General features: G+C 39.5%; 1 protein-coding gene across 4 annotated transcripts in view; it reads right to left on the bottom strand.

The window, feature by feature from the left end:
- The window catches only part of TENM3 (teneurin transmembrane protein 3), a 1,731,308-nt gene that overhangs the window by 93,992 nt on the left and 1,610,342 nt on the right, over nt 1-26,974 (bottom strand). For 3 of the 4 annotated variants that reach the window (XM_029581140.1, XM_029581227.1, XM_029581368.1), the window contains 2 exons: nt 9,930-10,179; nt 7,069-7,089 (listed from right to left, as the gene is read on the bottom strand). In XM_029581140.1, coding sequence (XP_029437000.1) covers nt 7,069-7,089; nt 9,930-10,179 — 271 coding nt within the window. The remainder of the gene's footprint in view (nt 1-7,068; nt 7,090-9,929; nt 10,180-26,974) is intronic. The other variant, XM_029581302.1, reaches the window with a different exon arrangement.

The raw sequence follows: 26,974 nt of genomic DNA, 5'->3' as shown, positions 1-26,974 counted from the left end.
TGGGACTTTGGGGATTCAGGGTTCTGAAAACCCATCAGGGTCCTCCCTTGGGCAGTCAGTTTCTACACCTATGCTCAAGGAAGAAGTCTTGTGTGGGGTTAGCTCGCTCGCTAACAGCGTTCCCAAGAAAATTAAGAAAAAATCTGGAAACGGGAGTTTATAGACATGTTCTCCCTGTTAATAAGGGACCTTGATAGTAGGGAGATTAAAGCACGGGAAGATGGGGGGGGGGGGGGGGTGAAGGAAAAGAGAAGAGACCAAAAATTTTAAAAAACATACACAATTGAGTAAATGCATTTCACATATTCATGTGTATGGTAGGGGAGTGTGAGCCAGAACAGGCACCTTACTTGATCAGACACAATCATGAAGGTGCATAAGCGGGGTGGTTGGGCCTGATTGAACTACAACATTAAGTTCCAGAAAAACATGTCCCAAGACAGCTCTGTTTCCTGGAGGCACAGGATGTTGGACCTTTGGCTAGACGAGATGACAATGCAAAGGGCATCATCGTCTGAGAGGCCAATTTTCAACACAGGTGCCTCATGGGATAGAATGTCAAAGCCCTCTGGGGGGAGACTGGACATGTGAAGACAATTCAATGCTGGTCACTGCACATGGGCCAACTGCAAATTCAAGCACATTTGCTCCTCCTGTGGCCTTGGCTCACACCCAGCTAATCAATGCTGAGGCACGAGAGATCACAGGCAGCAACCCTCCACCCCTGGTCGCGGTGCTGAAGGTCTTAGTGCCAACACCGGTCAATTTTAATGCATGAAGACCTGGCTGCAGCTTTACCACCCCTTCAGAGTAAGGCCGCGGAACTCATGGTGGGTTTCACGGCTGGTTTTCCTATCCTGTGCCATTCTGGCCCCCCAGACAAGATTCTTTCCATTCGCAATGCACAGCTGTTATCTGCACATGAGGCGGAGGCACAGGCAAAAAAATATCTTCCGCTGTTGCTAGAAGCAAGTTCGTGGGCCCCTTTGTATCCCCCCCTTTTGCTGAATATGGTGATATCCCCTTTGGGAATGGCACCGACGAAAGAGCCCAGGAAGTTCATCCTCATTCACAATTTATCCTATACACCAGGAAATTCTGTGAATGATCTGATTGACCCTCTGTTGTGTTCAGTATCTTGTGCATCCTTCGATTTAGTGATATCAATCATCAAGGAGGCAGGTGACCAGGTGGAGCTGGCAAAGGTGGACATAGAGTCCACATTTCATCTGTTGCCAGTTCACTCAGAATCCTTTCACCTCCTGGGATTTCAATTTAGACACCAGTCCCATTTTGATAGTTGCATCCTGATGGGCTGCTCGAGATTATGCGCCTACTTCGAGTTGTTCAGCTCCTTTCTACAGTGGGCGGTTGAGCAACAGTCAGGGTCCACACAGATAGTGCACTACGTTGACAATTTCCTATTCGTAGGTAGGCATGCACTAGACTGTGAACACCTACTGGCCACATTCCAGGCCATTATGAATGAGTTTGGCATCCCACTAGCGAAGGAAAAAATAGAAGGGCCTTCTAGATCGATAACATTCCTGGGAATAGAGTTAGATGTTGAAGCACAGATCTCCAGACTACCAAGTGACAAAGTCTTGAAACTATGTGAAGCTATTCAGGACTTAGGCAGTGCCAAGAAAGCAACCTTGTGCCAGTTTCAGTCCTTTATAGGGCTTCTCAACTCTGCATCCAGGGTTATCCCAATGGGAAGGGCTTTCTTGGGCAGGTTAGCCCTGGCCACAACAGGTGTTGTCAAAAAACATCACTGCATTAATGTTACTAAACCGATCAAGGCAGGACATGTACATATGGACCTTTTTCTCCCGGATTTCAATTAGGTGATTTTTTGGCAGGACCTCCCTAGGCAGAATAATGAACAGGAGCTATTCACAGATGCATCTAGTGGCATAGGTTTCTGCATAAATTTCAGGGGAGCATGATGTGCCAAACTTTGGCCCCCAAGTTGGCATGAGTGCGGGATTACCAAAGACTTGACATTTTTGGAACTGTTTTCTATCATTGTGGCCCTTAAGCTGTGTGTGTGTGGGGGGGGGGGAAGGGGAGGGGGGTAGTATCCAGGTCAAGCTTCATTTTTGGATCGGATAACATGTCAACGATCCAAGTGATCAAAGGGCTATCTACACGGTCCTTTGAAGCTAATGCACTCATTAGACAGTTAGTGCTTACGTGCTTGCCACAATCTACAATCTGACCATTACAAGTACTTCAAAACACTGCAGCAAGTATACTAACCAATACAAAAAAATATGATCACATCACACCGGTTTTGATCTCTCTACATTGGCTCCCGATACAATATCGCATAGGATACAAAACCCTCTGCATCCTACATAGAACAATCTATGGTGCGGGCACTGAGTGGCTAAATGCTTCAATAAGATTACATACCCCCCAAAGAAATCTAAGATCAAGTAATAAGGCTCTCCTATCCATTCCCTCAGTAAAATCAGCACAGTTAACGCAGGTCAGAAATAGAGCCATCTCTCTCGCAGGACCAAAGATATGGAATGCGCTACCTGACAACCTTAGATTGCAGCAAAATGAAAAAATGTTTAAAAAAGATCTGAAAACATGGCTTTAATGCAAAGCCTACAATGAACACAACCAGCAGAACCAGAAGATTTAGCCAGTTTAAATTGTTTATTATTTATTTTATTCTTTTTATTTATTTTTACCTGCATTGTTATTTGCAGATATATTATTAACCTGTTTTAATTTCTCACCTTTGATTTGAAGTACAACTTAATGGTTAATTTCTGTCTCTTAAAGTCTTTTACTTTTGTTGTACTGATTTTATGTTTGTTATCATGATATTTGTAAACTGTTGTGATGGAACCTCTCTAAATGATGGTATATAAAATGTTATAAATAATAAATAAAATAATAAAATAATAATATTACATGCCGGGCAGCGCACATTCCTGGCACTGAGAATAATATTGCCGATTCTCTTTCCCGTTTCCAGTGGGCATTTTCAGATGCTACATTCCAGAGGCGGATCGTCTCCCAACCCCTATGCCTGAGGAGATATGGCAATTTGGACTTTTGGGAGTTGATTTTAGGCTCAGTGGTTGAAAATACAAGGAAGAGCTATTGCCAGGTATTGTTTGACTTCCAGATCTTCCTCGTGGATGAAGTTGGGTCAGGGATATGGCCCATACCACCTACCTCATTGATTAGATACATCCTGTATTGTAAAGAACAGGGCACAGCCAGATCTTCAGTAGTCACCCATTTGGCAGGCCTATCATTCTTTTCCAGAGTGTTGGGATTCCCTAGCTGCTCGGAGTTATTTCCAGTAAAAAGACTCATGATAGGCTAGGCAAAAGAGAAGGGCAGACCCCCAGGACCTATCATGCACAACTTGTTGACTCGCCTCCTGGAGGCTCTAGAAGCTATCTGTTTCGATGGTTTCAAAGCCTGCCTTTTTCACTGCGCTTTCTCTTTAGCATTCCATGCGGTGCTGCGGGCAAATGAATTAGCTGCACAGTCAGCTGCAAAGCCGGGTATAGCTAGTTTACAGCTGGGCGATGTATCAGTAGAACATAAGAAACTTGTGCTCTACATTTGAAAGTCAAAAACTGACCAAAGCTCAAAAGGTACCAGGATAGTCTTGCAGGAATGGGTTGGTGAGGGCTCCTGCCTAATCCATTGTACAAAACTCTACCTAGGCTGTGTCCTCCTCTTGGGGGGGGGGGGGTAGCTACTCATACATGCCGATGGTAGCCCGATTACCTCGTATCAATTCTGAAAGGTGCTCCATTTAGCCTTGCTGGCTAGTGGGATATCTGCAGAAGGTTATGGTACTCATGCCTTCCATATTGGGGCAGCTATCACAGCTGCTGAGCTGGGTCTGAGTCCTAAGGAGGTAATCAGGGAGGTTCAGTTTATACCGTTAGGCCGGAAGAATATTTTCAGCAATGGTCTTGTAACTTGTGTTGTCCATTTCAGGTCCGATGTCATGAATGGGCTTTGTCTGGATAATAGGGCACTCTTATATACAATGGACGTGTAGGAGAGTCATTGATTGACCTTTGGGCAAGCTCCTGGGCATGGCCGCACATCACCAGTCACTTATCTGGAAAGGGATTCTGGGGATGAGGTGGGAGCAGTTGATGCTGACCATTCTACACATTGTAAAACTTTATCCTCACTCTCTTGTGATGATTATCCATTTGGGAGGTAATCATTTAACAGCTGACTCAAAAAATACAAAAATATTTCACCAGCATGTCAGGAATTTTCCCACAGTCAGTCATCATTTGGTCCTGTACCACCCCCAGATGGGTCTGGAGGGGGGAGCGGTTGCATCTGGTAGTGGAAAGAGAGTAAGAAGGAAAATTAACAGATGGATATGTAGAATTATGCCCGCTGTACGGGGGCTCTACATCTGACATGAATTGTTGGATAGGTTTGTTCCGGCCAGACGGGGCGCATTTGTCCGACATAAGCTGGGATATCCTTAATAGCGACCTACAGGTTGAGTTGGAGATGCTGCATGTCCAGGTGGGGGTCCCCTGGCAAACGGGATCTGTTATCAGGGTACCGTGGTGTGGTGACCAGCGATTGAACAGGCCCCCTCCTCAGTTAAATCTCCCATTCACGCTATTTGACTTGAGGGCAGCTGCCCGCAGAGGAGAGCAAGGTGGAGGGGGGACCATGGCCCCTAACTTCAACAGCAGCTAGGGGCCAGGAAAGGAGCACAGCAGGAGCAGCGCTCAATCAAGGCAACTAACTTTTATGGTTGGAATCTTGGTAGGTCAGTGACCCTGGCAGCACTTTGGCTTCTATGGCCAGGTGTATCTTCTGTTGTCAGCAGCTTGTTGGCTTATTTCTTGTGGGTGTTGGTTACCAGGGTTTATGCTATATAAATGTTACTGTATCAGTGTATAATTATATTGTTTGATTGTTGCTAGATTGCTGTGAGGCTGCGGCCAAAAATCTATCCAATAATAAAACTTCATTCTGTTTTGACTGATGTAATGGTAATTAATTCAAGATGGAAGGGGTGGGGCCAGAGGAAGGGGATCATACAGTTTATTGAATTAGTAATACTCATTAGCAATAAGAGGTGACTTTTTAAAGCCAGGTGCGTGCTAAAATCGAGACATGCTCGAGTCCACCCAATTTTAAAAGCTGCCTACTTGCACATTTTCCTCAAGTAACTTTTCTCAATAACTTTTTTTTATAATGCTGTTTATTATTTTAAACAAAACGAGGTCAAGGTACTAAAGTGCAATAACATTGGCTAATGTGCATTCATTAGCTCTTGTTAACAGCCCATTTTAATAACACATAAATGAGTTTTGCTTTAATTTACAAACATTAAAATTACCGCATTAATACAGATACTCCTTGAGTTGTAGGTATGTTTTTGGTGTTAATGGGTCTAATGTTAGTTTTTGCGCATTTCAACACGCATTATTTTTCAATCTTTTACAAGGTAATGAGCTGTTTTGCATTTCATTATCTTATTAGCATACATTTTTGCATTAAATCTCTTACAAGCTAAACAATGCATGTTAACTTTATATCTGAAGCAACAGAACTAACAGAGCAATTTACTCAGCCCAAAATATTTTATTGATGATCCCTTTTGATATCTGATGTAAGGCTTGCTGAGATAAGAAAGAAAGATATTTTTCTTTTTAAGGTTCAACCTTTTGGCATGTTATGACAAAGGAATTCAAATTATTGGAAAACTAAGAGCCTGATTCACTAAGGCTTTTTTCCCATTCTGTGTCTATGTGAAAAAGCATACTAAATCACCCCCTTAGTTTTAGAAAACAGTGTAAAAAGCATGGCTGTTTTGCTTAGCCTTTGTATAACCTATTTTGTTTTCATGATCTGCTAGAGATGATGGATTTTAATTTAGATTTAGTGCTAACATAAAGGGAGCCCAGTTAGGCTACAGGTACAGTTTGTAGAGGTGGTGTTAATTTGTATTTTGTGTGGTGGTGTCTTTTAAAATTAGATTTGAATGTTGGTTGTTTAGTAATCCACCTGGCGCCTCTTTGATAGGAAGGAAATAAAATAGGAGTACATAAATAAATAAAACCAGATTGTGTGCGCTAGCAGTGCTTTTAACGCACATTAATGATGCTGAACGCAGTAGTGTACTTTAGAACGTTGGCTCCATAATGCGAGCTTTTACACCTACATCTGCCCTTTTTTGCTGGTTTGTAAAATCTTACTCTTCACCTCCACATTTCATTTTGATTTCATTTTTTTTGTTCTGGCAGTTTTCTCTTGCTTCTTTGGGCTTCTAGCTAAAGCAAAACTGGACTCTGTTGAAATATAACACCATGAGCCTTTATTCACAATGACCTGGTATTTTTCCCCACTGTTTTTTTTATATCATCCTTCTAACTCAACCCAGCCAGTATAGCACCAGTTCTTGGCCCAACAGCTCATGTTGGAATCCAGCTAACATGGATCCTACGGCTGGCCACTAGATGTCATCACTGTGCAATGACTGGGACTCCCTCCCCCAGAGGCTGTGTAGTGTGTACACTGCTTCTAGGTATTAAGAAGCTCAGGTTTTCTGCATGGTGGTATGCGATACTTGCCACTTGAGTCACCAGACCAGCACTGGGCTGTACATAAATTAATCACAATATGAATTCATCAAGGTGGTATTTGTATAGATTTCTGAATTCAGAACGATGTACTTAGCCATGAATACCACTGTCTATCAATTGTAAGTAAAAGGAGCTTTCAAAACTTTAAGTGCTTACTTTACCTCAATAATTAATTAGAAACTAGGGAGAGCAAAAAGGGGTATGCTAATATGGTTGATTGTTTTAACTATTGACTGAATTACATTAAAAGCAAAGTTTCAAATTGGTGCTGCTTTAAAAATTATCAAAGTTACTAACAAAGTTCTTTTAATTAAATATACAAAGGCTGGATCCCTCCTTTTCCCCTCACTCATGCATGATCACAACCCAAAAGTGATTACTACAAATCCTTATTTCAATGGATGCATGAAGCTGTGAAAAAGGAAGATGAGACATCTCCTTTATGCAAAAGGCTTACCTATGTCTAAAATCTTTATTTCTTGGAGGGAAACATGTAAAAAAAAAAGGCAATAAAAGCAGAATTAGAAAGCATTCAAATGGAAACTGACAGGTGGTATGGATGTGTTTTTGATTTTTCATTTGTACACTAATAGTGAAATCTTTGACTTCAGTAGAGAAGAAAATTAGTTGCTGTCTGCTTTGAAAGTAGTTTTGTTAGTCTGAATTCTTACATAATTGACTAATAAAACTAAAATAAATCTTGCAGTAAGCAACTGTTCCACATTAGTAATGTAATATAAAAAAAAGCATTTTGCCATTTCTAGCTGTTAGATACTAATACTTTGAGTTACAAGGGGCAGTTTCAAAAGTTGTGCAGTTTACACATTATTTGCAGGAAAAACTGCAATACAATAAATATCCTAGTTCTGAAGATGTGCTAAAAACCTCTGTGGTTTAACATGAAATATATATCTAAGCTACGGAAAGCCTGACTGAGCATTTTTCTCGGTGTGTATTCCAAATTAGGAAACATTTTCTAAAATGCCAAGATAAACCTCTGTCTTTGGGCACAATACAATTAAAAAATAATAATAATTTGCATATAAACGTGGTGTGGTTTAGTGTTTAGAACACTCTACTACAGGTTAGAAGACCTTGGATGTGAGTTTAAGACTGTCTGCTGCCAATCAATTCTCTCTGCAATGTTAGGTATGCAGCATATCTTCCTATAATTGTGTAGCAATAATAATAATAATGATAATAATTGTAATTTGTTTCTTTCTATTCTTTCCCACTTGGAAGCTTACATGCATTTTATGTGGCAGAACTGTGCAGTCAGGTCATTTGTCTCAGTCAAAGCTATAGCGGGAGGGGTAGCCAGGAGGGCCATTTGGCCTGGGCTTCAAGCTCAAAGGGGGCTTCAAAAATTATTTTTTTTTGATGCTTTAATTTGTTTACATATGTCATTTTTTATTTTTATTATGACTAGGGGGCCGGGAAAGATGGAAATGCTCGGGCCTCTCTGGACTTCTGAGAGGTGGAGAAGGCCTGGTTTCAGATGTGAATGCATGCATATTTCTGAACTGCTAAAATATTATCAAGTTCATTACCATCCTCTTTGGATGAAACATACTATAACCCCAATTCTAAAATACTAACAGCATTTGTGAAAATTCTTTTCATTAAAAATCTTCTCTCGTTTTGTAGCTTTAAAAATTTGTTAGTTTTCTTTTCTTTTTTGGATCTTGTTTTCTTATCCATATGTAAATTGGTATTTCATTTTCAAAAAATATTTTCATGTAAAAATATAGAAAACATGCCTGCCAGATTTCAGTGTGTTTTAGAAATTTTAATAAAACACATATTTTTAGAGAAATTTTAACTCCTATTCTTTTGCATGGGAATATGCCTGAATCTTTCCTTTTTCCTGTGAGTACAAGATCAGAGCAGTATATCTTGCAAATTTGCTGCATCAGCAGAAATTAAAATCAACAAATTAGAGGTGATACCATTTTATTGACCTAAACACATTAGTGTCTAGTTTTGAGAGTGATAAACTCTTTATCAGGCCACTGAAAAAAATAAATTCTCAATGCTAGTCACTAATGTATTATTTAGTCTAGAAAATAGTATCTCCCTCACCTGGTGTGTTGACTTTATTTATACATATATAAGTGAAATCACATCACAACAACATTATTTTGCTGCATTTGAAAAAAGATAGCATACTTTGTGGAACTCATGCCATTCAAAAAAAAAAAAAAATGCATGGATTACATCAAGGGCCAGATGTGCTAAAGAGTTTTCCCTCTTCTGAGCCTGATTTTAAAAGCCTGGCACGTGCAAATCCTGGGGAAAACCCGTGTGGCTGGGCTGTGAGTGTGCCGAGCACATTTTCAAAATGGCTCGGCCACGTATCTCCTGGAACGCATGGAAGTACTGGGCTGCAAAAAAGTGATGGGAAAGGGGCAGGGCAGAGGCCAACCAGCACGTGGATCTTACTCCTGCTCCGGGAGCGGATAAGTTTAGGGACAAAAAGAATTAGGGTAGGTGGGTGGGGTTTAGAGGTCGGGGAGGAGAGGGGAAGAGGGAGGAAGGATAGGGTTAGGGAAGTTCCCTCTCAGTCCTCTCCTTTATTGGAATGGACTGGGAGGGAACTGGCGTAGGCCTATTCGCGTCGCCGCACAGTTTTTTTTTACAAGAAGTCCCCCTGCGCATGAGTGGGGCACCGCCGATACAAAAATCGGTCATGCACGTGCCCGTGAGCATCGAATTTTATAACATGCATGTGGTGACGCGCGCATGATAGAAAATCAGCGCTTTCATGTGTGCATGCCGGGAACCGCACGCAAATGGACGCACATGTGCGGGTTTTAAAATTTACCCATCTGTGTCTTAGGGGTAAATATTTAGTACATCTGACCCTCCAATGGCTTCTGTTTCTTTAAATATAGCCCAGAGTTCTTAACACACAGGTACCATGCAATCCTCCTCCTCTTTCTCCCAAGCCCCTTTACTTCACTGCTTTCAAACAAAGCACTGAAAAGTGGAAACCAAATCCTCTTAGCTGCTTCAGAGCTATATCGAGAAAGACTTCTTCAAGGTGAATCCCTTCAGTACCTTACAAATGCCATTAATCAGAATCACTTGTGTGGATTTATATCAGTCCCGCACCCAGGAAACATGTGCATCACCTTCATAATTCATCTCAACTTCCTAGCTCCCTTGGACAGGATTACTGAATTCAGACTTCCCAAGATTTTTCCCAGAGTAATACAGAGAATGCAGTTCAGCATATCAAATACTAAACATATCTTGTATATAATTAATCTTAACTTCACAAAATTATATTCTAGAATTCCAAGTTAATTAACATACCTTAGTTCAAGAACACTAGTTACATTTCCTGATGGAAATATCCGTCGAATGTAGTTGAAGTCCCCTACGTACAAGCTGCCATCTATTCCACAAGTTAAGGCAAAGGGAGCCAGAAGCTTATTGCCATCTGCTTGACCATTGCAACTTGGGCATGAGATGCTGCGTCTTCGACCATTGCCCATGATGGTACTAATAACTGGAGGTTGTTGAGATATGAATTGATTCTCCCCATTTCCTTTGTAGAGGATACCTGACAGAAAAATAAATTAAATTATTTTCCTTCAAAATCAGAATAGCTTGTAAGGCAGGTAAGGCAAACCTCACTCCAACTGCAAATGAATGCAGCTATGATCATTTATATTTCTTTTTGATAGATCTCTTAATTTTCAATATCATCATGGCTGAAAATGTTTCCATATCACCACCAGTAGAAAAGTGGATTCACAAAGTAGATAATGCACAGATATACCACATCTTTAACATTTTCTCAAAATTAAAATATAAATAAGGTAGCTCTTCCTGCTCTTTATTATAGATTTAATTTTGACTTGCATAAAATCTTTGTTCAGTGTCAGATTTCTATAAAGAGAAAAAAAGAGATTTTTCAAGGCTTAAAGGCAATACACAATTTCCTTTGTCGCACCAACTGATAGCATTTCAAATGTACATGCTGGTAACCCTAGAAAGTATAAATCTTTCAAACAACTGTGATAACATTTGGAACAAGATGTTATCTACTATCTACTATCTCTGTTTTCAACTTGATTTCTCTTATTTATTTATGGCAAAATGTTTTTGAAAATATGGCCCACAATATGTAAACAATTAGACATGCATTGTTACAAAAGTACACATATGCTAGAAGTGGAGATAACAGCAGCTGAATTTTGTTCATATTTTCATTAAGGGGTAGATTTTCAAAACATACGTGCGCGTGTCCATGTGCGTGTGTTACCCAGCACGCACACATGCACACACAATTTTATAACATGTGTGCATTGGCGCACGCATGTTATAAAATTCCGGGTCAGCGCGCACAAGGGGGTTCTAATTTTGCAAATACGTGCTGCCCCGCATCAAAGCCTTCCCCAGTTCCCTCCCAGTCTGCTCCAATTAAGGATCATACTGGGAGGGAACTTCCCAACCCCCTACCTTAATCTTCCTTACCCTTCCCCTATCCTGCCCTCCCACTATCCCTATCCTAACTACTCCAAATTGTTTTATTTTACCTTTTGCTCCTGCCAAGGAGCAGGAGCAAGTTGCATGTGTTGGCACCCTGCCGGCTCGCGATCCCCCGGCACAAGAGCAAATGGCCGCTGTACCAGGCGCCTCTAGCCCTGCCCTACCCAGAAAACGCCACCCGGCCTGCCCCTTTCAGGAAGGCCCGCACTTATGCGCATACCGGCCTCTACGTGTATGGTTGGGCCTTTTTGAAAATAGGCTTGGCACGCGCTAGGCCCGGCCATGCACGTAGAGGCCGGATTTTACATTTATTTCTTTTTAAATTACTTTAGAATTGGTTTTATGTTTTAGACGGTGTTGGAAATGGGGCTTTGGACAGTTACTCAACTAGGTATACATTTTTGCTCATTTCCTAGAAAAGTAGTTCAGTAGATTTAAACTATTCCATAATACTAATTTAATATATTTCAACAAGCAAATTCCTGTAACACAACAATCACTTATTTATCTTTTCTTCTTCAGTTTGGAGTCACAAATTTGATCACAGTAGCAGTTAAGGCGAGGATAGGACAGAAAAAAGTTAAAATGGCCTTGATGGTATTTTGGGAGGAGGTAACACAGCTATTATGCCATTGAAGACAAAAAAAAGAATGAATAATATTCAAGTGGAGGGAGGGAGTAAGAGACAGGCACATAAAACTTAACAAAGTGAACTAAGCCAGCATTAGATTCCAAATTTCTACAAGTCAAAGACGAATGCTTTACCCAGATAGAATTCAAACAAAAATACTTTTTCATTCAATAATGAAGGGGAGATACTGGTACAATTAAATAGATTCCAAGTGGAAGAATGTAACACGTGATATTTCACAGAGGTCTATGGAGGGGGCTGCTATTTAACATTTGCATCAATGATGTGGAGGAAGGAATAAGCAGCAAAATTTACATTTCTGCAGACCACCATACTGTGTCACAATGAGAAAACGGTACAGGACTCACTGGTTTTACAGAGAGATATACATATCCTACTTCAGTGGGTAAAGACATGGTAAATGAGATGAAAAAACCACTTGAGAATATTAGCTGATGGTAAAATTGGTTTGAGTGCATAAAGTCAAGCAGCAGTTAAAAAAAAACAGATGCAAGTTGGAATGCATTAAACAAGAGGTGAGAACAAATTACAAGAATGTCATCTTAATAATATACTAAGGTCTTCATAAGATTATATTTTGAAACTGAGGTTCAGTTGCAGCCACCCATCATCAAAAGATATTCCAATAATAGAAAAAGCAGAGAAAAGGATCATTATAGTACTAAAGGGGACACAAAATATAAAAGTCTGCTGAAAGATTTTTCACTATTAAAAAAAGACAATTAGACTTCTGCCTTATGAAATCCTGATTTGATTCCAGGACTTGGCTACTACTTTAACTAGCAGACACTTGGGAGAGGTTATCCCAGTCATTCCTTTATAGCAACACCTACTGGCTGGTATAATAGCATGTTTATGGAAAGGTTTCTTTTTTCAATTATTTCTTTATTAAGCATTTTCAAAACATACAACATAAACCTGTTATTTCACAAATCAAGAAAATCCTAACATTGGATACATTACATTATATTACATAAACCAATTCACACATTATATACTCATATTTTCCAAGTGGGATCTAATAATGAGAGGGGTCCACTTCAAAAAACAAATACTTTTCTATAATTAAACATTATGTGAAGGGACATTTACTTCTTCTTTTTCTAAAGCCTCTCCTAGAATCGAGTCTTGGTTATTGGCGAGACATGATTTATCTTTCAGGAAATTTTCTAGCTATAATGGTTCATTGAAACTGAATTTCTTTCCCTTGAAATTTATAAAACATCTTGAAGGGTATCTCAAATAAAACGTTGCTCCAATTTCAAGGGTCTTACTTTTCAGAGTCAAGAACTGCTTTCTACGGGCTGGTGTCATTCTTGAAACATCTGGAAATATATAAATTTTTTGGCCACAAAATTGAATATCTTTATTCCTAAAGAATTTCTCAAGCATATACTCTTTGTCTCTCTCAACCATAAAGGATACAAAGAGAATTGCTCTGCTGTTAATAATATCAGTTGATTCCTCTAGAAAAGTGGTAATTCCTATACTATTTTCTTCATTCATCTTACTATTTTTATTATATTGAGAAGAAAAATAATATATCTTAGAAATAGCTGGAATTTCTTTATCCACAAACATCAAAACTTCTTTTAGATATTTAACCAACATCTCTGTCGGAGATAGTAACCTAGTCATTGGAAAATTAACCAGTCTTAAGTTTTTAACTCTCATTAGATTTTCCACATTTTCTATTTCAGTATGTAAAAGGGTATTATCCTTAATTAACACACTTTCCAAATTTTGCATATTACCAATTTTCTGAGATACCTCATTAAGCATAGCTTCCACTGCACTCAATCTTTTACCCTGTTCCAATATAGAGGTTCTATTTACATTTACTAGCGATGATAAAGACAAGTTAACTTGAGTTAAATTCATGTCAAGCTTTACCAGAACCCTCCAAAGGTCCAAGAGAGTCACATTGGCATGGTCAACACAATTAATCTGCATGTTACCAATAGACTATGGAAAGTTTTTAAGGGAATTGCAGACCCTACATTTCAGCCAAAGGATTACCACTTATGATGGCTAAAGTAAGAATATGAATAAACCCTAGGCAATAGAAATAACATAGAAACATAGAAATGAAGGCAGAAGACGACCAAACGGTCCATCCAGTCTGCCCAGCAAGTTTTGCGCTTTTTTTTTTTTTCTCATACTTATCTGTTACTCTTGGCTCTTAGTAACCTTTTGGTTCTATTTCCCTTCCACCCCCACCATTAATGAGAGAGCAGTATTGGAACTGCATCTAAGTGAAATATCTAGCTTAATTAGTTAGGGGTAGTAACCACCGCAATAAGCAAGCTACACCCATGCTTATTTGTTTACCCAGACTAAATAATTCAGTCCTTGTTGGGTGTTGTCTGTATATAGATCCACCATTCCCCCTGCCATTGAAGCAGAGAGCTATGCTGGATATGCTTTGAAAGTGAAGTATCAGTCTTTCTCCCCTGCCGTTGAAGCAGAGAGCTATGCTGGATAAGAGGCATATAACTTTATGGCGTTTATCGGAAGCATCATAAAAAACGCCGATAAATGCCATGAAGTTATATGCCAGTTGTAAGAAAACAAGCCCTAGAAAAAGGACCTGCTTGTCCGAAACACGGCCCCGTCTTGGGCATTTGGCACCAGCTTAAATTGGGCATTGGCATCAGCAAGTATCTGCATAGGTGAAGAAATATATTAAGATAAGTTAAGATTAATAACGTTTTAAACAAATTATGGTGGTTGTTGGCACATGCAAAGGAAAAAAAAAATTACTGTACTGACTGACCGATGATTATAGATAAGGCTGAGCAATAAAGAGATCCTTTATTGAATTATGATGCCTATTATGATGGTCAATTGATGCATCTTGGATTAGCATAAAATATAAAGGGAATATAGTTGGTATTTATTTAAGTTATAATTTTCAGTGATTCCCAATATTTGGTAGTGCTTGGTACTCTTCAGACGTGATGATTTTCATCTATACAATGTGGAATCTCGAAAATTTGCATAACCACAACCCTTTTTTATCGCGGCTGCTTTAGTGCCATATTCTCACGATAGATATAGCAATTTGATGAATCTAGGCCCGAGTGTGCTTTCTCACCCCTTTCCTGCATCCCCTCTTTCTTTTCCTCTCACTCATACTCCCTTTCCCTCCCCTTCCTCCTCCTTTCCCTTCTTCACTCCCCCTCACTCACATTCCCTTTTATCCTCACCTCCCTCATACTCCCCTCCCCTTCCTCAGTTTGATGCTCTATGTGTTATCAAAAGCCTCTGAGAAGCCCAACAGGACAACATGGTTGAATGAGAATTAGATGATGTATAAGGATGGTGGAATAAGTGAAGAACAATTTTGATAAAGTAGGATGGTCTTAACAGAGACTGAAAAATTTCCATAGGATCAATAGGTAAAAGACAGTGTAGAGTCTGGTGATAGATGACATATTCAAACATTTTAGAAAGGAAACAAGTACTGAAATAGAGTTAGAAGCAGACTAAACTTCAAATAGTCTTCTTCAAGTCAGACAGACCACAGTTATCTTGAAACAGTCGGGAAAAGCACCAGTGAATAAATAGAAATTGTAATAGAAGAAAAAGAAGAAAAAACCTAGACATTTTTAAGAAGAGAAAAATACATAGGGTCCAATGGGTAACCGTATATTTAGAATCAAGGGTAAGGTCAGGACTATCTGTATAGAAAGTAGCATAGAAGAAAAAGAAGGACCTGGTGTTGAATTATATTGTAAGCTGAGTTGAGCTTGCTGGAAAGGTAGGTTAAAAATCCAAACAAATGAGTAAATAAACAAACTGATGACTGGATATGAGACAGTGTTATTAAATAAATTTGATAAATGGTTGGACTGAACCTTTCTGTCTTCTTTTCAACCTAACAAGTAGCATTCAATTGAAAATGCATAGGCAAGATGGTGCTATCATGATATGAAGCCAAGTGGGTTGGTGATGGGCATTCACTTGGATGTAAGGGTATGTAGCTAGTACTGAAGCATTATTTTAGCATGAATGTAAAAATATTCATTATTAAGATATCCAGCCATACCGTGGGTGCATTGACCTATGCTGCATGATATGCTGTGAAGGAAAACAACATTCAAAAAGACCTTTATATCTTTCACAGTTTTAATTTGCTCTCCTGATTTCTTTTCTGTTTCAACTGCTGGGCCCTATCAGAAACCAGTTCACAGAAAACAGGTATCCTAATATAGTCAAGTAAGTATAAAAAAGTTAAAAAACAAACACCATTCTTATACACAATTTGCTTTAAAAAATGAATGATATTTTACAAGTTATTTTTGCATCCAAATTGTATTCAGTGCTATTTAATATTTAATTTAATGAGAATTTCAATATGATCAAATATTATCAGCTGTCATGTTATGTCATCTAAAAACACTGCAGAGCATGTTCTAGTATTTTGTAAGGAGGCAAGGCAGTCAGCCAATGTTATGATCTTAAAAAGTTTTGTGTGTCTTAGAAGGGACCTTTCTTTGGTTTATTTATATCCTCATTAAAGTGTGAAGGTGATCTGTGTACCATCATATTGATTGTCTGAATATGCTGTAATGTACTATACATCCAACCCTTTTTCTTTTATCCTGTCCTTTCAAAAATCAATATATACCTTAAAGGAGAACTGCTGTTTAGTTAGGCTTTTAATCACTGTGCAATGAATAACAGTATTGACACAATTATGCAATAAAATTATTTTCCATTTTTTTCAATATATTACATTATATTTTACTATCCACTTTTTAACTGACATGAAAAGAGAGCTTGTTAACTAGAAATATCATTAATGGTATTGATCTTAATGTTTTGCACAAGTCCACTGGCATATTGTATCAGCATTTACATTTTTATTATGGAAAAAGTCACAATTATATTATTTCGCTGGTGACTGCAACAAATGGATGTCACACACATAAAAATATGCCTTTCTGCTAAGAAACATGGGAAACAGTTTAGAATTATTTGGAATAAGTTTTCAGAACATGGCACTCCATCACTTAAGAGCTGGGAACCCACTGCATATAGATGTGGCCATTACTTCCACTTAAAGGTTCCTGCCTGAGGGCCTATCACTGCCAAGAGATGCTTCTGCCATTTAGATAACTCTGGGCCTCTGAGCCTACATGAACCTGGAGAAGCTCCTATATTTACCATTAAGAGGGCAATATTCAAAGCCTTGTTGAATACTGCTCATCCTATATGTGTACAAGTTCAACTGTGGTAAGGAAAGGTGGTCCTGGGTACAAAAGATTCATGTATGTTTGCAATTTCAAACAAAAGCATGGGGGGGGGGGGCTTTGCTGGAAAACACAAATAGGTGCAGATTTGCAGTTTTTCCATAGCCAACTTTCTAATTTTAGAGTTTGCACCCATTTTAAAATTAGGTGCAAAGTCTAAGGGTAAAAAGTAACCATGAACTTTGCATTTGTGAGTAGTAATCTTACTATCTGCCTTAGAGAGTATCTGGGTCCAGGATTTGAGATCAGCCCAGATACTGTCACTACGAAGCTCCAGATATGGGAGCCTGCCCAAGACTGGTTTTACTGCTGCTCTCCTGGTTGTTATTGCTTTGAGGCTTCAGGTTCAAGAACCCATTTCTTTTCTGCTAGCATTTCTAATTCTTGAGTAAGTATTGAGGAGTAGAGGGTGGGAAGAGGTTTTTTTTTTTTTAAGGAAGGCAAGTCTTCGGAAATGAATGGCTGGGGAAGGTGAGAATGCCATGGGAAAAGGGCGATAAATGCCACCTTAGGCTGTGTTGTAGTTTAGAGTAAATGGGAGTAAGGGCAATGACTTTTGGAAACTGGGGGGGGGGGGGGGGGGGGTAATGAACTACTATATGAGAAGGTAGAGAAAGTGAGCAAGTCTATTAGGAGGAATGTTGTGCTTAATTATGTCAGCAGTTGAAACAGTCTGCACAGAGAGGTACAGTGTGCCTGGGTGAGTCTGGAATATGTGCCTGGATAAGACTATTAAATATGAAGACACATGTGTCTGGGTTCGGAGAAGCACAGTGAGTGCAATCTTCAAAAGCCATTTCTGTGCCTACATGGCCCTTTCGCTGCAGAAAAGGAGGTCTTTGAAAATTGGTATAAAGTCTGTGAGTAAAAAGTGCCGGTGGGCTTTGCCCTCGTGCGCTCAGTTTGCCAGCTGAAATCTTCTATCAACTAGTGCCTGTCATATTAAGGTAAATAGTTCTTACCCACTATTAGTAAGCGGAACTCCTAAAGCTCAAACTTTAACTTTGGTTTTGCTCTTGATCATGTAGCTTCCTGTGAACAATAATCTTTCAGCTGGCATGCAGAATGATCAAGAGTACTGTTAGTGTTTAAGTCCAAAATCCAACATGCTTTTAAATTTAAAAAAAAAAATAAATCAGTAAATGTTTGGCTTTGCAGCTTAACATCTGTAATTCTGATTATGTGTGCAGTGATTACTGGCAACAATTATACAGATTGCAAAGATTACAATATATAAATGGCCTTCCCTTGGTATTAATGTCAATGATTTAAATGCTACATAAGATCCATGCTTAAATAACATCTATGATCAATGTATGACAAATATGCACAAATGTTTAATATTAAACTTAAAAATCCCAACTTTCATCTGTTTAATAGTCAAAGCATATGCCGAGTTAACAGGGTTGAAAATAAACATAATTTTATTCACTCTAGGATACTTTACCTGTATCAACAGAGTCTGGCTTTGAGATCAAATCCATACAAATGTTCAGTTATTACAAAATATTAAACACAACAACAAATATTTTGGCAGACTAACTAGCCCATAAATGTTATTTTAGTCAGAGACATGAAAACCACACTCATTTAAAAAGTAAGTAAATAAATAAATAAATAAAGTTCTCTGCCAACAGGACTTTTATAGCCTTGAGAGAAAAATAGAAAAGCAAAATGCATGCCTGATGTGATACTTTTTCCTAGTTTTAAAGTATGTTAGAATTTAGAATTGGTTAAGCATTACCTCATTATTATACATATTGATGACTGTCAAGGTCTGCTGTCTGGATGGTCAGCTATTGCTGTTACGCCCATATGCCACACTATATCTCCGTGAGCTATAAGCCATGTAAACCACATGTCAGCTTTTACTTTATAGTTAAACAAGTTTTATTGATTGAGTGAACTAAGTTTCAGAGATAGGTCTTGGGGTGGGGTGGAGGTGTGCATTATTTTCTTCTGATACTGTAAAAATGCTCACTCTCACAATGTCATGCTTAGGAATTGGGAGAGAGTTTTTCTAGCTGAAAAAGGTATCCACACAAATTGTTTTTTAAAGTAATATTTCTGGCTGATAATGCCATACTACTGTCCCCAAGTTGTGACCCTATAATACCTAGGCAAGCTTACCATATGAAATTAGGAAGGATGACGCCAGTTTAGGGAAATTTCAATTAATGTCACATAAATAAGAGTGCATAACAACAAGATACAGATTAAGAATGCATTAATGATATCTAAAATCCTCTCACGTCCCTCCCACATGATTAGATCATTTATGACAATCATGCACTGTAATTTTACAAAAATAGCTGAGTTCTATAATTTTCATCAGAAGAATCCTCCAAGTCAGCATACTGCACTGCTGCACCTGATTTATTCATTCATTACTTTGAAAAATTGGTCCTTTACCATTCTCCTCTATTATCAGGGAACAGAAAGCTGAACGTGAATATTTATTATGGTCTTCCAGGGTGCCTGCATAAACACCTGTCACTGTCTCCACTCCCCTGGAATACATTTCTCCAGCTCATCTTCATTGTCATTATATATAATCACTTCGTTTATTCAATTAGACACATGTCACTTTGAAAAGTCACTACTTGTCAGAGTCTACTCTTGAACATAATTTAATTCCAGGATCAATTCATCTTGTGAATGAGAGCAGTTACAGATTTTTTTATGCACATGCATCCTTACACTTTTGTAAGCCAGTGCTTCAATATTTGTATATTTGTCATATTGTAAAATTGACACTGATTTGTCAGAATGATTTGTGCTAATCATGTCATCTCTAAAAATGTATTTTTAAAAGTAAAGGAATGATACAAATGAGTATTTTTTTATTTAAACATTTTGTATTTGTTATGTGTATATAGCCATGTACTTTCCCAGGCACCACTGCTTTTTAAGCATTCCAATGTATGGAATGTTGGAAAGAATTATATAAAAGGGATCAATGTCAGTGTGTCTGTCCTTACAGACAAAAATGCTCCATAAAAGACCACAAGTTACACCAAATTTGGCATGCAGGTCAGTATTTTCAGAGAACTGAGTGTCTTAAAAAAATCCCCATATCTTTCTGGGGGAAACTGTGAAGAAACTGTAGAATGCTGACCAGTACTCTCTTTTAAAAGCCCATTTCACTCTTTCAGCAGTTTGGCACAGACAAACAAAGATAGACAGAAAAAATAATAACCGATGCAGTTGGTAGTGGTAAAGGATGTCATCAAAAGAGGCACCTTCAAAATCACCTCCTCCAAATTTCCAAAGTGTCACACATCCCCCCATACTCACACCACCTACATATTTTACTTGCACCCAACACATCCACACTTATTATACACCCCACAGACACTCAGAAAATAACTGAGAAAGCGGATGAAGAAAGGCACAAATGGGCATCTTAAAAGCCATCTCTTGCACACTTTCAAAATACACACACATATACAGCCAATGCCCTCCCACACACACATTCCCATAAGCCTACCCACCTGCACTAGCTACACACACTCATACCTCTTCACAACTCCGAACTTACATTTACAGCCATACACCCAAAAACATCACCACCCCACAACCCCTATACACACAATCCTATCTCCTTGTAGGAGATATCAGTCGTTTCACTACTGTATGCAACAAAATATGAATTCTAATTTCCATGGACACTGACCCATGTTCCAGCAAAGGAACACAGAGACAGCACCGAAAAATATAATCAGGAACTTTTGACAATATTACCCAGGTTATCTGATCTGTCTGTTTATTTTAATGGCTATAAGCTTCTCTCCACAAATAATGAAGTAAGCTGCCCAGGTGTAAGGGACAGAAAACCAATCCAAGTCTACCTGGAGATGAAAAATAAATATCCACAGGCAGTTTATCAGATGGGTCAGCTTACAGAAAAGTGCTGATGTGGCAGAGCATCACTGGTCAAGAGGTGACAGGACCAAGGCCATACTCTGGTCCAGGGGCACCATTCAGCAAGAGCAGTGACCCCCCCCCCCCTCGATGAGCAAGGAGGGCAGACATTTGGAGGGAAAATTATCCCGTTCATCTCTCTGCTTAGCTATGCATGAGCTCTCTTGTATATTCATGCTTTGCATGATAAAAATGGCAGCGAAGGAAAGTCAAACAACACCAAACAATGCCCAAGACATTACCCTTGCTCCTTCCAGCAGTGAATGGAGAGCTCCTGTGTCCGAGATGAGGCGTCTCTACATAAAAGATTCCTGCCTGTTCCTAGTTGCTCGTGTCAAAGGACAGTCAGCACAGGGACCAAGAACATAAGCTCTTTTCAGTTATGACTGTCTCTAAGACCTCTAGCCAGAGACTGCTCCAGAGTGAAACAGAATGCAATCTCATAAAGTTGGGGGGCTAATTAGATAATTTATTAAAATATCCAAAGCAGGTTAAAGCCTCTGATATGTTTGAATTCACTAGTGGTGCAGAGCTTTGCTTAGTATAAACCGATGCTAAGCAGTATGGACTTTAGAAATACTTATTGTTTATCTTGCTAAGCCTGAAATATCTGAAAAGAAAGCAGTCTAATTCTGAAACAAACAGGTGTCCTTTCTTAGACTTTTTGAATTGCATATAAAGTAATAAGTGGTAAGTTTCCATAGCATGGCCAGTATCCCCCAGAGAGGGAAGGGCAGGAGGAGCCAGCAGTCTTCTCCCGACTATGTATACCCCTATATTGCTCACACCCCATATACCCCCATGCCCCCCTCACGCCACATGAATACAATCCCAACCCACACACACATCAGCAAAGGTACCCTTAAAACCACATTCCATACCTATACACACAGTCATATCCCTAAAAATACCAACACCCTACAATATACCCTACAAACACAACTCCCACACAACCAAACATACACACATCTCCACTTAAATTTACCTATGTCCCCAAAACACACCTTCCATGCTCTCAAATATATATATGGTCCTTATTTTCAGTTTCAACTGATTTTCACCCATAAATTCCTGGATTTTTCCCAAAGGGGGCAATCAATTTAAACCAATATTCACCCTCATTTTTTAGGCTGATTAAAAAGCTGCTCCAATGTTGTAGCATTTCAAGGCCTTCAGTCAATGATGGAAGCCAATGTAGGCCAAAGTTCATGCTATTTTCAAGTCCCCCCCCCACCCACACACACAACAATAAAAGCACTCACCCTCCAATGTTACCCATGCTATGTTTCAAGTCCCACCTCCTCAGCCCCTAAGCACTCACAGTGCCTGCTGTCTGGTGCCATAAATACATTTCAAAACTCAATCAAACTGTATGTATATGATGTAAAATGTTAATATGATTCAAAAGAACATCATATTTTTTTCATCTACATAGGAGCTGCTACCATGTAGTTTATATTAAAGAGTGAGGAAACCTCATACAAATGGCGGGCTTTTTGGTTAGCCCGTGGATTGCCAAGTTATTAGGTTTTACAGTCACTATCGTGGTGGGACTGTAAGTAACCAACATATAATCATCGGTTTCCACACTCGGTTGGTAACTTCAAAATCTTTGTTGTATTTAATTTTTATGTAGAATATTTTTAAGCATGCTGTAATAGCTTATAGGCAGTGAAAGAGAACTTATCATAGCAGGACTTAGACAGCAAAGAAAACTGCACAGCCCGACACGGCTCGTGTTTCTTTAGGCTTCATCAGGGGCATTCAAGTGCTGTATCTAAAATAGAAACACAAAGTCCTATACACACATAAATTTAACAGAGAAATACCCTGTCAACCTGCTAGGTGTATACATACGTTTCTGAAATCTGCTCTGCAATTCTATTGGTTCCTTTCTAAATCAACAAAAGGTTTAAAATGATCAAAAAATGGCAGATCTAGTTGTTCGCTTTAATCCACGACCGAGTAGCAATGTATATTTCTTGGCAGATTTCAGAAACGTATGTATACACCTAGCAGGTTGACAAGGTGATATAGAAGGTAAAATCTGCCAACACACTTTTGAGAGAGAACGGAATAATTATAGAATCTACACTGATACTGTCAGTTTGTGAAGCGGAGAGAGCTGTCTGCATGATCAAGACTGAAATTTGGCTCATCACTTTGTTACCACATAAGAGTATGTCTATATAGTTTCTCTGTCATCAGAAGTCATCCCCTGATGCAGCCTTAATTGGCAAAACTCGGCCGGAGTCGGGCTCTTTAATAGAATATATTAATAAAAGCTTTCCACGGCATAAGGTTGTCCCTTTGTTTTTTTTGCCTTGGCTACGTGGGACCGCCTTCCGATTTGTTTTATTGGACCTTTTATCAGCTTAAGACAGCCTTTATCTCATTGCATCGTATTTATCATTGACAACGACAGTGGGAACAATCTTGTCCATGTGTCTTATAATCATGAAAATTTACATTGGTGGCCTGAAACTACCATTAAGGGCTCAGGATCAAAATAGCCATCAAAATGGCAGCATCTACTGAATGTGTCTTAGTGATGTCTTACACTACAAGAATCTAGAATACCTAAAGATAGCATGTCATCTAAACTCCAGACAGGCTTTTTAAGCCTTACTCTTCTCACTCTTCAGCTCTGTGATCCAATATTGGCGACAGAATGCGAAGGCCAATTAACTGTTCTGGAAGGGTGAAGGGGTATCAGGCACAGAAGACTCTTCTACAATTCTGAGAACAGAAAATTTTGTTATATAGGATTTATAGGCACAAGGAGGTCCATATTCAGCTGCTATGTGGCTTAGCAAGTTAGCCAGATAAACTTGTGTGCTAATTTTAGGATAGCTGGATATATTTAGTGGTGCAGCTATCCTGCTGCATATATAGGCAATGTTAGCTGGATAAGATTATCCAGCTAATTTGCTGAGCCACATAATGGCTGAATATAGATCTCCTTGTGCTTAGAAATCCTACAATTATGCCATGATTCATGGCTAGCAGGGCATCCCGACATAGAAAATACAACTGTGTTAACAGACTATGATTTCTGATGGCCAGATAGAAGTTTGTGAGGTCTTATAAAGCCTGTGCTAGAACAAAGGCAATTCATCTTAGGTGATAGCATCATCTGTTCTCATTACCAACACCTACACAATCATTGAAATAGTTCTCACTGGATTTAAACATAGAGCTACTTCCATTTCAAAGACATGCCACCAATATGGTAGCAATGGATTCACTAACAAACATGGCACACTTCATCCAAGCCAAGTGTCTCCTTTCAGCAGCTACAACAGCCTGTTTCTATATAAGATTGTCTGTGCATATAGTTTTGGTTAAGTGAACATAGTCCATTTCTCATTTTTGGCAAGACTTCTTGGGATACAACTGCATCTGTCATCACTGCACCATCCACAACCAGACTCTAAAACAAAATCTGAGATACTACTGCAATTTTCAGCAAGATGATTGATTCACACTGTTGACCACCGTAGAGTTTGTGTATTCTTGTACAGCAAAGCTGCCACTGTTTGGCAAGGCTCATATTACCACAAATATTGGCATAGTTGTCAAGATCATAAGGGCAAAATTTGTTAGTTTCACCTCTTTGCCATTCTAGGTTACAAGAAATGTAAGTTAGAGCATCTTTATATTTAGGACCTATGCTACAGAATTCTTTACCTTCTGCACTGAGAGAAGAAATGGAATATTTAACTTTTAGAAATAACGTCAAGGCATTGCTTTTAATTCAAACATACATTTAAGTTATTGAATTAGGAATTATATTGTTTTAAGCATTGTATATATAGATTTTTATGTATTCTGTGTTGCGCTACATTTGAAATCAGTAGAATATAAGAATGCATAAATAAAGTGAAGCATGCATCAACCAAAAATACTTCTTTTATTGTAAATTATGGCTTTCACTCTTGGCACATGAGGGACAGTTCTCCAATTTCAGAGTCCTGGTAGCCCAAAACTGGGTATAGCAAAAATAAGAGATTCAAGAGCATCTCAGAAAGGTATTGCAAGGCAAAGAATATGCCAAAGGCGCAGGCAGATCATCAGAGGATAACAGCTCCCCAGTTTAAGGTAGGGGATAGAGGTTTGATATCCACCTGACACACAAAGATGCAGAGACCATCTGCCAACTTCAGAGGTGGACTAGAGATAGAATGTGGCAAAAAATCAGACTGGGTGGACTAGGGAGAAGAGTGGCATGAAGGATGATTGGAGGGAGGAGTCTCTCTCCCTATCCCCACCCCCAGTCAACTAGGATCTCAGCTTTGCTCCCTCCTCCTCTCCTTACCGTAGGGTCTTGTAGGCTTCTGTTGGCTAAACTCCTTTGGACAACATGCTTCTCTGTCCACTTACCTGACTGGCCCACTAACCCACTTTCTAACACTGCTTAGTCTCTTGCTAGATTTTTTTTCCATTTGCCACATGTCAGCTATATTTTCCTCCTTCACAGCTGGTTATGGGTTTTTGTTTTTTTATTTATAATAATAATTTTCAGTAAGAGGAATATGAACAAGAGAAAAAGCAAATATAGCCCAATAAATTACAAGCATTCTAATACGTTTTGCAATTTTATGTTCACAATAAATAGAACTCTACCTCTATTGAAAGAAATTGCACCAAAATGATGAAAAAAATAACGAGTAAAAAAAGAAGAAGGAATATTAATTCATTCTAAAAGGATTCAAGTTAGGGTTGTAAAGTATACAACAGATGTCTGACCCTCAGAGACAATCTTACCACTTAAAAATAGAGAACTGCCAGGGATCAGAAAAAATATAGGAAACATTCACATTTTCTGACCCAGTTTATTTTTGTTTAATTTTTATGAACGGGTTCTGCACTTACCCCATTTCAGAGGACATTGCCAGGCCTAGATATATTTGTTAAGGAGGGATAGGGTAGGCAGAAAAAGGGGGAAGAAGTATTTTACATCTAAAATAATATTAAATCTACTTAAATGCAGGGGGTATGTGGAAGGGAAGAGTCACTGCAGATTACCTTGGAAAGGGAAGCTGGCACTTCTATTTAGACCAGGGTAATCTACAGAGCACCAATACAGGCAGAGTTGGACAGAAATGTAGTCAAAGATGTACATAAGATAACTCTAAAGAGGGATATAAGGCTACTGGGAGATTTTAACCAGCTGACTGGGGATTTGGGTATCCTCTCTTCAGAAACAGCTAGATGTAGTGAAATGCTGGATGCCATTCAATAGGTATAGAACCCATAAGGGAAGAGGCAATACTGAACCCAGTACTTGGAAATAGGGAGATGTTTAAAAATAAAAATAAAGAAATAGGTAAAGTGTTTCTAACGTTCAAGTAGGAGGTCACCTGAGTTCTATGGACCATAAGCGTGTGTGGCTAATATAAAAATAAATGCAGGTAGGGATTCATTAAATTTATTTTATTTATTTATTTAAAACCATAGGGGTAGATTTTAAAAGAAGCGCGATCAGCCTACTTTTGCTTGCGCATCAGACTCAAGCAAAAGTACGCTAGATTTTAGTAGATACGCGCGGAGCCGCGCGTATCCACTAAAATCCTGGATCGGCGCGCGCAAGGCTATCGATTTTGTATAGCCTGCGCGCGCCGAGCCGCGCTGCCTCCCCCCGTTCCCTCCAAGGCCGCTCCGAAATCAGAGCGGCCTCGGAGGGAACTTTCCTTTGCCCTCCCCTCACCTTACCCTCCCTTCCCCTACCTAACCCACCCACCCGGCCCTGTCTACACCCCCCCTTACCTTTGTCGGGGGATTTACGCCTCCCGGAGGGAGACGTAAATCCCCGCGCGCCAGCGGGCCTGCTGCGCGCCGGGCCGCGACCTGGGGGCGGGTACGGAGGGCGCGGCCACGCCCCCGGGCCGTAGCCCCGCCCCCCTCCCCGCCCCCAAAACGCTGCCGACACGCCCCCGGAACGCCGCGACGACCGGGCCCGCCCCCCGACACGCCCCCGACACGCCCCCCTCCGAGAACCCCGGGACTTACGCGAGTCCCGGGGCTCT

Source organism: Rhinatrema bivittatum, chromosome 1 (genome assembly GCF_901001135.1).
Source record: "Rhinatrema bivittatum chromosome 1, aRhiBiv1.1, whole genome shotgun sequence".
Classification (NCBI taxonomy): domain Eukaryota; kingdom Metazoa; phylum Chordata; class Amphibia; order Gymnophiona; family Rhinatrematidae; genus Rhinatrema; species Rhinatrema bivittatum.
The sequence above is the reverse complement of the archived record's forward strand: the minus strand, read 5'-3'. Positions and strand labels throughout refer to the sequence as shown.